General features: G+C 30.4%; 1 protein-coding gene across 1 annotated transcript in view; it reads right to left on the minus strand.

Annotated features, from left to right (window-relative positions):
* The window catches only part of LOC141336974 (glypican-5-like), a 164670-nt gene that overhangs the window by 149220 nt on the left and 2887 nt on the right, over nucleotides 1-12563 (minus strand). The window contains exon 2 of the mRNA XM_073842694.1: nucleotides 7157-7318. Within this exon, the coding sequence (XP_073698795.1) occupies nucleotides 7157-7318 (162 nt within the window). The remainder of the gene's footprint in view (nucleotides 1-7156; nucleotides 7319-12563) is intronic.

Below are 12563 nucleotides of genomic sequence, written 5' to 3' on the forward strand. Positions count from 1 at the left end.
CCTTTGAGAAGCTATAACGGAGTCGCTTAGAAAAGGGGCCTGTCCAAATTTACTCAAAATCCTATAAAGCCTAAAGGAAAACTCAAAACTTCACAAAACCTGGTGAGCACATGTGACAGCTGACTCTAAACAAGCATGTAAATTTGGCACTGTAACAGTAATACATAATAAAAAAAGCGTATTATATATATATTTCATATAATACATATATATTTCTATGGTAAATCACCTGGATTTGCCAAAAATGCTTTTTTAAATCATTGATTAAGGTGGTTACAGGCTTGTAATTTCTTTTCAAATGTGCCTTAATGCCTTAAAGCACTTGAACCCCGGTAATCGCTGCTTGCAGCTATATTTTTGTTTAAGATTATTACGTTTTACAGTGGTGCATGACTTATTTTTGAGAAATATAACAGTACATTACTTGCTCACCAATGGATCATCTGCAGTGAATGGGTGCCGTCAGAATGAGAGTCTAAACAGCTGATAAAAACATCACAATAATCCACAAGTAATCCACATCACACCAGTCCATCAGTTAACATCTTGAGAAGCCAGAAGAAAAGAAACAAGCCCATCATTACAATGTTTTTAACTTTAAACCATTGTTTCTGGCTAAAATATGAGTCCATAATCCATAATAATGTTTAGAGCTGTTTTGGCTAGAAAAAGGTGCTTGATCTCTGCATATTTCTCATTCTTTTTCACTGGGGGAAGCATTATTACAGACTCACATTTTAGCCGAAAGCAATGGTTTCAAGTTAAAATCATCTTAATGAAGAATTCATTTCTTACAAACACGTATCTTTTCCCTTAACAAGACGTTAATTGATGGACTGGAGTGGTGTGGATTACTAGTGGATTATTGTGATGTTTTTAACATCTGTTTGGACTCTCATTCTGACGGCACCCATTCACCGCAATGGTGAGCGAGTGATGTAATGTTTCTTAATTTTGGGTGAACCATTTCTTGAGAAGTTTCCATGCAATGTTTGCTTTCTAAGAGGAAAAAAATACCTAAAACCTCTCATTTGTGATATCTTTCCAATGTATAGCAAGGGAAAGGGCTATTTCACAATTCAGCATTTTGCTAGACTAGCCAACCACAAAACATTAATATATTTGCAGAATCTCTTGCAGAATATTTGAAAATGATGATCCACACACTTTCAAAGTGATTCGCTTTAAATCTGAACAAAACTGAACAAGCCAGAGGCCTCTGCACAAATTCAGCTCATTTTCCTGCTCAACTTTAAAAAGTATGCCTACTCGAGTACTTTCAACAAGTGGCTTCCAGGTATATTTTGCTCACTCAACAGTGCAATTTCCCTCTCACTAGTGAGGCGCTCTTAGAAAAACTTCTTGCCCTCTTATCCTAGCTGTTTTCGGCATCACCTGCTTGGGCATTTGACGATATCAGCTCTCCACTGAAGCTCTGAAGCACTTTGATGTTATTTGGCAATGCTGGGAAAGCAAAAAAACATAAATAAGGAGAAAATAAAAGGTGGAATAAGTTTGGCCGACGGCCTTTTTAACAACCAACCTTCAGACAACAGAGAGGCTGCGACTCCAGCTCCACAGGAGTGTGTTTGTCTTTAACCTGGGGCCGTAAAGCGTCTTTGCGTCAAAAGTGCAAATATGCTGCTGCCTGCTGAGAGAGACGCCGGTCAACTCTCTTTCTTTCGCTCGGAGAGAGGTTTGCCATCATGCCATGGCAACCACAACTATTAATCTCACTGAGGAGGAATAAACCACAGAGCAAAGATCTGCAACCAGTAATTCAAAACATGACAAACAACAAAGTACTAGAAATCACTATCAGTATGATCAAAAAGACTATATTTCACCTCAAAATCACAATGAAAGAAGAAATATTTTGCAACAAGCCATAGTGTCAAAGCATTAGCATTGTGACTTTATGAAAGTTTTTTTTTTAATATATAAAACGTAAAAAAAATAATAATATGCAAATTTATACATACATGAAATCTGAGGAGTTATAAATGTTATATATAGTAAACATTTTTTCATAATTATTAAAAAAAGTACAAAATAACATTCTTTAAATTATAAAATGAAATTTAATTTAAATATATAAACACTGAAAAACAATATTTTTTTAATGACAATACTATGTATATTTTTTTACTTCTAAAATTCAAAATAAAAATTCAAAATTACAATTCTAAATTACAATTCAATTTCTATGTATATATGTATATATTTTCATATTACATATTTATATCATATGTTATATAAGTTTATATATGAATTTATAAAATTTTTACATAAAATAAGTCATATTGTCAAAGCATTTGCATTGTGATTTTATGAAAGTTTATTATTATTAATATATAAAATTTTAAAAAGTAATATGTACATCGTAATGGAAAGTTATAAAATGTTATAAAATAGAGTTTATCACATTTTTACATAGTTACGGAAAAGTATAAATTACATTCTTTCAATTATAAAATGAAATTGAATTGAATCTAAATATATAAACACTGAAAAAAAATATGTTTATATATATATATATATATATATATATATATATATATTCTTAATATTTATAAACATTCATTTTGTACATTTTTATACTTATAAATATATAAAAACTAAAACTTTAAAATTAAAATTCAAAACTACAAATCAATTTCTATACATATTTATAAAGTGTATATTTTATAACTTTTTACATAATTATAAAATATTTTTTTATAATTGTTTTAATAAACATATACAATTCAGTAATACAATATTATACATTTTTTTATAAATATATAAAATGTAAAAAGTAATATGTAAATTTATACATAGAACTGGATCTTTAGAGTTATAAAATGTTATAAAATGGAGTTTATAACATTTTTACATATTTACAAAAAGTATAAAATGACATTCTTTAAATTATAAAACATATTACATATTATGTACATTTTTATACTTTAAATAAATTTATAAATAAATAATACTAATAAATAAAACTTCAAACTTAAAATTTAAAACTACCATTTAATAGTTTCTATGTATATATTTGCATATTTATAACATTTATGTTATATGAGTATATATGAGTTCATAACATTTCTTCATATTTATGAAAAAGTATAAAATGACAATCTTTAAATTATAAAAAGAAAATAATTTTGATCTAAATATATATATATATATATATATATATATATATATATATATATATATATATATATATATTATAAACAAAAATTAATAATAATAATAATAATAATATACATAATCTAATAAACAAATTTATAATAAATTATTATAATCTCTAAAGCTAAATTTATTTTTTTTATATTTGCATATGTATTTATTTACATATTACATAAGCTAATTTGCTATTTCGTAATGTCACCATGCAAATAAAAAATCTCTGAAAACGAACAGGTGTGTAATATATTTTCAATATCTAATATACACACAGGGACAAACAGTAAACCTTTATAGAGGACATTTTACCCAATTACAGTAACAATTGTGCAAACATACGGACCTCACTGTACACACACGACTGCATGATTTACAATGGGGAAGCAGAACACGGTCTAAAATGCAAACAAGTCTTGTAGGTTAGTAGACCATCACCTTGTGGTTGAATTCTCACAGTATGCAGTGGTTGAAAAGCAATTCCTAGCAATCTAATCTTCCCAACATCTACACTGAATAAATACCCAACTGAAACTGAAGTTTAATTGGGAAAAGGTGCAGATTTGTTTCAAAGACAAAACTATTCATGTTCCTCAAAAACAACCCGCATTAAAACTTGGGTTCATAAAAATGGTAGCAAAGCCACATTTCACTGAAGCACCCAAATCAAAGCAAGTGAAACAAGATGTCGCAGTCATTTCTGTACCGAAACACCCCAAATGACATTGTTTAAAGACAGTAAAACACATGGAAAAAGCAACAGAATGGGAAGGATTGGGAAGCATGACTTTTACTAGATGTACTGATTTATCGGCAGATACTGATAGCCGATCGTTATTTTTATTGAGAACCAAAGCAATTAAAAACAGCAACACAGAAATAGAGAAAATGACTTTTGATAGTATTTTAATATGTGTGTGTCTCTCTCTCTATATATATAATAAAATATTCCTTTTAAATTTATAAAACATTTTCACAATATAATGTATTCAAAAATATCTAAATTCTTTAAATTATCACATTTATTCTACATGTAAATATATAATTTTTAAGTATATATATATTTTTATAATTGTTTAAATGTATTTTTAAAATAAAGTTATATAATATATATAATATTTTATAAATTCTATAATTATATTATATATACATATATAATGATAATAAAAATAAATTTGTAATAATTGTATCTATATTATATATATAATTATTTTTATAAAAAAATTCTACACATATTTTTATATTTGTTTAAATGTATTATTGTTATAATATATATATATATATATATATATATATTTATATTTATATATATATATATAAATAAAAATATTAATTATTTTATATATATAAATTTTATGTATATATAAAATATATGCACAATTTAAATATATTCTTATTTTATTAAATACAACATATTTTTATATACTTAATTTTATTTTTACAATAAAAATAAACTTGTAATAATTGTATAGTCATATATATATATATATATATATATATATATATATATATATATATATATATATATATATATATATAGACACACACAAATATATATATATATATATTATAAAAATATATGCCATTTAAATCAGAAAAAACAATGCTGAAAATGTAATATTTTCCATTATAAATATGGTTAATGACATATTGTGCATCCATATTTCTCACAGTATGTGTACAGCTGTGTTTCATTTCTTGTTTTCATATCTGTTTCACAACAACAGTGTTGAGTATCGCAGGCAAGCGGTAATAGCTAGTTAGACGTCAGGAGGCTGGGACTGGGCCCTGTAATATGGGCCTAATCTCATAAAATGAGTCTTGTGATTAGACACCATCAGGGTTCTCCCCGAGTCTACACCAAACAAAATGTGCAAAATGTTTTTAAGTACTATGGTAATTGCCACCTGAATACAACTCTTTCAAATGATGTGATATAACAGGTCACAAACCGAGATAAAACGGGCCTTAAACCCGCAAGAGAAATAACTCGAGATGGTTTGGTTTAATGATACAGTCTCGAATGTGAGGGAAAGTCTCACTCTAATGTTGTCTACCAATGCTGGCAGTAAACAGAAGCGTGTCTACACCTGCGTTTGAATTGTCAGTCAGAACTCAGAAATGCAAGAGCAACGCAAAGGAGGAGAAAGACAACAAGATCATTTTTACTGCAATGTGAAGCAATGAATAGGGCTGTTTACAGAAACTGAATGCTGTTGTCTTAGAACAGATATGGAAACAAGGTTGAAAAGCACAGTTATATACATTCTCTGCAGTGCAAGGAATGCACATATATCTGTAACCATGCTGATATTACCAAATATTCAATATTAAGATTTGGTGTGTGTGTAAAATAGTAGAAAAAAAATATTGTATAGATGTGTATATACATAATTTTTATTTTACTAATATATTTATATAAAACAAAATTAAATAATATAAAAATGTAAATTCACTTAAGTTAGATATTTTACAATTTTACAACATTATTTTTATAAATTTAAAAAAATGTCACTGTAAATTTTAATTTAGAATTTGCTGCCTTATAAATTAAATATACATAAAATGTAACATAATATGCACAATATATACACAATATGATTTTAGATTTTCTATATATTTATAATTAATTAATTTCACAAGTTAAAATGTTTTTTTATAATTTATAAAAATGTTACATAAAAATAGGATTTTTATACTAACCTTATTTATATTATATATTACATAATATAATACAATTTTTTATAATTTTTTTCAAAAATTTAATTGTGAATATTAATTCTAAAATTGCTGCTCCACAAATAAAATAAATATATATTTAGCATAATTACACAAAATATACACAATGCAATGTTAGATTTTCTATATATTTATAATGAATTAATTTAACAAGTTAAAATTATATTTAATGTCACATAAAAATTCTGAAAAAGCTGGGAATTAAAAATTATATAAATATATTAGATTTTCTATTTATTTATAATTATTACAAAAATTAAAAATTAAAAATGTAAAAATGTTATAAAATGCATTTAATCTATAAATGTATGTATAGATTAAATCAAATCAAAATACATTCAAAAACCTTATTTTTTCCTGCCTTTTTTCTAGGTCAATATAGATTTATAGCATTGCCTATTGCAATGCCAATCAAAAATAATGACTGGCAATCAGTATCGGCTAGAAGTTTGTAAAAAAAAATCAAAGAGACATGATAAAGTATCACCTCACTCACTCTCAAAGTCAGAATAAAAAGTGACACTTCACTTTTAATGTAATGGAGACTCCTAATCTTCACTCTCCTGGCACATTTGCAGCAATCCAAGATCTCAACACACTCACAGTGAACCGTCCCATCGTGAGCCGCTACACACTGACTAACCACCTTTGTGAAACCCGAAACCGAGCCTCTGCTGAGAATTCGCGGTAGGCGACAGAGAGCTTTTTGTGCATCTTCTTGCATCAGCACTTATGGGAGATTACAGGTTATCCAGGTTTGTCATTTGGTTCAGATGAGGGATGCCCCCCTCCGCAAAGGTGCGTAGGCTCCAGTGACCTCATATTATGAAGCTGTGAAGGGTTTCATTAAGGCCTCAAAACAAGCATCTTGGTGTACAGCTCATCAAGGAAGCCATTAATTCACAAACCCTAAATGAACACTGGTCCACCCGAAATGTACAGAAACGACAGCCTGTGGAGAGCCACCAGGGAGCTAAATCATACTGTGGGTCTTTGGGAAAAGTATACACTGACAATGCTTTACAATACCATGCAAAGTGCCTGGAAACAAACTGATATCATACCAATCAAGAGCACCGCAAACTGCCAGGTGGAAAGCGACTGAGGTTATAGATAAACCGCTGAGCTTTCGAACTTCTGATAAGCTTAAAAACTGAGTAGAAACACACATTAGAGAACAGAGGAGCCATCTGCTAAGCACTGCAGACAATAAACCAGTGCTAGTCTCTAAAACCAATGAACTAACCTTGAAAAGCAGCCACATTGCGTGAGATGAGGAACTTCAGACTATAGCTGGATATCTGAATGAGGTTCTCGATGTCCCGTCGCGCCGCCACCTGATAACGCTCCTCCATCTTCTTGGTGCAGCATGTTTGATTCTTGGAAAGACAAACCTGAAGGTCTGAACCTGTTGGGATGAAGGTTGGGATTGTTGACAAAGGTACTTCTGCATACGAAAACAGTGTTGCTGTCAACAGTAATACTTCTTCTTCCACTAAACAATTATATGAAATAAAAATAAAATGCATTCATTATTACATTTTTTATTTTTACTGTACTATTTATGTATATTACATAAATAGTACATATATTAGTACATATAATAGTACAAAATTACAAATATACACTACCAGTCAAAAGTTTTTTAACAGTAAGATTTTTTTTAAGGAATTCTCTTCTGCTCACCAAGCCCACATTTATTTGATTTAAAATACAGCAAAAGCAGTAATATTGTGAAATATTTTTACTTTTTAACAAAAATGCTCTCTGTTTGAAAATATTTAAAATTTAAATTTATTCCTGTGATTAAAGCAAATTTTTTGGCATCGTTACTTCAGTCTTCAGTGTCACATATCCTCCAGAAATCATTTAAATATGCTGATTTGCTCTTCAAGAAATATATATTATTATTTTTATCAATATTTAAAACAGATGAAAAAACAATTTCAAGATTCTTTGATGAATAGAAAGATTTTTTGGGGAGGGGGGTTATAGAAATTAATACTTTTAAAGACATTAATAATGTTACCAAAGATGTCTATATCAGTCTATATCTGTTTTTCTGAACTTTCTATTCATCAAAGAAATCTTAAAACATTCTTCTCTGCTGTTTTCAACATAATAATAATAATATTAATAAATGTTTTTTGAGCAGCAAATCACAATATTAGAATGATTACTGAAGAATCGTGACACTAAAGAGTAATGATACTGAAAATTCAGCTTTTAAATCACAGGAATAAATTACAGAAAAAATATTTTCAAATAGAAAAAAAATTATTTAAACAGTAAAAATATTGATTTAATAAATGCAGGCTTATTGAGCAGGTAGGCTCTAGTGACCTCATGTTAAACATTAAAAATCTTACTGTTTAAAAACGTTTGACTGGTAGTATATATATATATATAGTGTATATTTGTTATATATATATATATATATATATATATATATATATATATATATATATATATATATAGTGTATATTTGTTATATATATATATATATATATATAAATTAATATATATATTTATATATTAATAAATATATATATTTTTTTTATTTAGATATTATTTACTAAAACACAAAATGACCTGCATCTAGGAAAAAGAACATTTCTGAAATAATTATACAAAATAAAACAGAAATTTCAAAGCAATCAGACTATAATTATAGACGCCATGGCATATTATAACAAGCACCAAATAAAGATTTACATTTAAATTAAACATTATATACAGCAACCACCCCGACTGTTTTCTTTTCTTTTATTAAAAAAAAAAAACTTGACCCTCTAACACTAGCATTCTCAGTGTGTTTTTCTATTCTATCTACTTGTTTGCTTTTTTTTTATTATAAAAAACAATAACTTGACCCTCTAACACTAACTCTCAAACTCTCTATTGTGTTTCTATTCTATCTTTTTATTTAAAAAAATAAATAAAAATGTGCTATGTGTGCTGCATTAAACTAGGACTTGTCACAGCACTTACATGTTGCTCTTTTGTTTGTTTGATTGCTTCTATTGTCCTCGTTTCCAAGTCACTTTGGATAAAAGCATCTGCTAAATGACTTAATGTGAATGTATATGTAATGTAAAAGCATGGCAACTTCCTGGCAGCCAGTTAAAACAACATTGTGGCACAGCTCACTTTTTGGAAAAAAACGTTTTAAAAAATGTTTACAGTTATGTTAAGGACCACTCTCAGACTCATACTCCCACCAGCTGATCATGAAACTCCACATTTGTGCAAGCCGCAGCAGGCCGTTAGGGTGGGGAGGATGAAAGAGCTGATATCTCTTGCCATCAAAATTCTTATCCCACTGCGATCCGACGAAAACTTTCCATCACTACAAACTTTTTTTTTCTCCCCCCTCAAAAAAGGTCAGTGCAAGTGACAGCACCTTAGGGGGGCTACGGCGCACGGGACGTGCCGAGACGAGCCAAGTGTTGCTAAAGACACTATCACCACGCCGCGACGTGATGTTTTGAGTTCCTGAGTGAGATGCATAAGAGATGGCGTGAGGAAAGGAATTCATCTCTGTCTCGCTACACCGAAATGAAAGCGCCCCAGGAAGTGTTTATTTCTTACTCACAACCCGTTAGTCGTTTTAGTTCTCATCACCTGAGAGAATAAATCCACCCAACTGTGAACTTCCCACCCCTCCCTTTTTGCCCTGGTTTCACATGATTCAACAGGCTGGGAGATTTGGGAACTGTTGACGCTGCTCAAGAAGGGACTCCTTGTAGGTCATCCCAAAGATACGGATACACCTTCTTGCTGACACGTTGCTTCTTGTACGTTTTGTAACATTTTTTAAATGAAGTGTTGATAAAAGTGCATTCAGTTTTGTCCAAAATGGCTAAATCTAAATCTGACTGTTTTTTGACTGCTGAAATATACAAATAGTGTTGACAAAAGCAAATGCATTTTATGAAGCAACCAGACATTTTGGCTTGCTTCAACAAGTTTTTAAACTTTTTTAACCTGACTCGTGTTTCACAAGACTCTTACCCGAGCTGCACCGGGTGTGCTACCGAGCAAGTTTACTAATTCAGAAAAGCCACACATATGGAGTTTGTCAAGTGATTCAAATGTCAAAATGTATCAGTTTAAGTGTTTTGAGTTCATAACAGGGTATTGTGCAAGGAACTGCATGAGAATACAGTTGAGGTCAAAAGTTTACACCCCCTTTCAGAATCTGCAAACTTTTAATTATTTTAGCAAAATAAGAGGGATCATACATCATCAAAATGCTTGTTATTGTTTATTTACTGACCTGAATAAGACATTTCACATAAAAGATGTTGACATATAGTCCACAAGAGAAAATAATAGTTGAATTTATAAAAATTACCCCGTTCAAAAGTTTACATCCCCTTGATTCTTAATGCTGCGTTGTTGCCTCAATGATCCACAGCTGTGTTTTTTTTTTTTTTTGTTTAGTGATAGTTGTTCATGAGTCCATTGTTTGTCCTGAACAGTTAAACTGCCTGCTGTTCTTCAGAAAAATCCTTCAGATCCCTCAAATTCTTTGGTTTTCCAGCATTTGAATCTTCTGTAATAGTTGCATATGAGTCCCTCAGTTGTCCTCAGTGTGAAAAGATGGATCTCAAAATCATACAGTCATTGTTGGAAAGGGTTCAAATACACAAAAATGCTGAAAAAACTAAGAATTTGTGGGACCTGAAAGATTTTTATGAAGAACAGCAGGCAGTTTAACTGTTCAGGACAAAAAAGGGACTCATAAACAACTAAACAAAAAAAAAAAAAAAAAACAAAGCTTTGGATCGTTCAGGTAACAACACAGTATTAAGGGGGTGTAAACTTTTGAACGGGTCATTTTAATAAATTTAGCTATTATTTTCTCTTGTGGACTATATGTAAACATCTTTTATGTGAAATATCTTATTCAGGCCAGTACTAAATAAACAATAACACACATTTTGTATGATTTTGTATGATTGTTGATTAATAATCAATTTCTGTAAAAAAAATAATTTCATTTCAGCTGGAAACTGTACATATATCTACGGTTTTGGAGTATTTCCAATGTTGACAAGTCTCCCGCTACCTCTCAATGCTCAAATAAAAGAGAAAATACTCTCAAGTTCATGCTTCTTTGAAGCATCTTACATCCCCAGCGCTTTCTTACAAGAAGGCATTACGAAGGAATTACCACAAAACCCCAAGACTGATCAAATCAAAACAAATGCAACGTAAGGCTTGGGTTTTTATTTTGCTAGCAGCAACATGCAAGTCTGTTTCAGGGTCTGAGCGAAGATTTGGAAAACACAATCAGTGCATTTTACAAGCGTCACTGACAGGAAAAATGTCTGGCAAGCATGATGCCAATGCTCGAGTAATGCTAACTTACAGGCATAAACGCTTTTGAGGAACTGTTTAAATGTCAACATGACTATTTTTAAATCTTTTATTTACCCAGCCACCCACTATGGTGGTCAGTTTATTATTTGATGTTTTAGGACTTAAGCTTTCACACGGGTCATGTGGTGTGGGACATAATTGGCCTGAAAATCGCTGGACATCAAACAGTTTGCATTGCTCCTAACATCCAAGATTGGAAGCAGAGAGAAGAAAATTACTGCAGCACTGAGAAAACAGCAATAAAATTCTGTCCTTCAAGATGCTCTCCCTTCCATCACAATGTCTTGCTCCACAACATTTTATTAAAACCAAGAGTGTCAGGAATGCTTTGAACATATTGCTTTATAAATGAAACCTGAAGGAAAAAATCAAGCAGAATTTAAGTCGAACAAAACAAGGTCAAACTTGGTCTGTAATGATTTACATTACAGTCTCTGCGCATTTATTATAAGCATAAAAAGAAAGCATGAAATTATGCACCTGTTTTTGCAGATGTACAGTTGAAGTCAAAAGTTTACATACACCTTGCCGAATCTGCAAGATGTTATTTATTTTATCAAAATAAGAGGGATCATACTGTACAAAATGCATGGTATTTTTTATTTAGCACTGACCTGAATAAGATATTTCACATAAAAGATGTTTACATATAGTCCACAAGAGAAAATAATAGTTTAATTTTTAAAAATGACCCTGTTCAAAAGTTTGCATACACTTGATTCTTAATACTGTGTTGTTACCTCATTGATCCACAGCTGTTTTTTTTTTGTTTAGTGATAGTTGTTCATGAGCCCCTTGTTTGTCCTGAACAGTTAAACTGCCTGCTGTTCTTCAGAGAAAAATCCTTCAGGTCCCACAAATTCTTTGGTTTTCTAGCATTTTTATGTGTATTTGAACCCTTTCAAACAATGACTGTATGATTTTGAGATTCATTTTTCACACTGTGGACAACTGAGGGACTCATATGCAACTATTACAAGAATGTTCAAATGCTCACTAATGCTCCAGAAGGAAAAACCTGGGGGTGAAAACTTTTTGAATTTGAAGATTTAGCTTATTTTGTCTTCTGGGAAACATGTAAGTATCTTCTGTAGCTTCTGAAGGGCAGTACTAAATGAAAATAATATATTTAGGCAAAATAAGAAAAATGTACACATCTTCATTCTGTTGAAAAGTTTACACCCCTGGCTCTTAATGCACCGTGGTTGTCCTCAGTGTAAAAAGATGGATCTCAAAATCATACAGTCATTGCTGGAAAGGGTTCA

The sequence above is a fragment of the Garra rufa genome, chromosome 6 (genome assembly GCF_049309525.1).
Source record: "Garra rufa chromosome 6, GarRuf1.0, whole genome shotgun sequence".
Taxonomy (NCBI): Eukaryota; Metazoa; Chordata; class Actinopteri; order Cypriniformes; family Cyprinidae; genus Garra; species Garra rufa.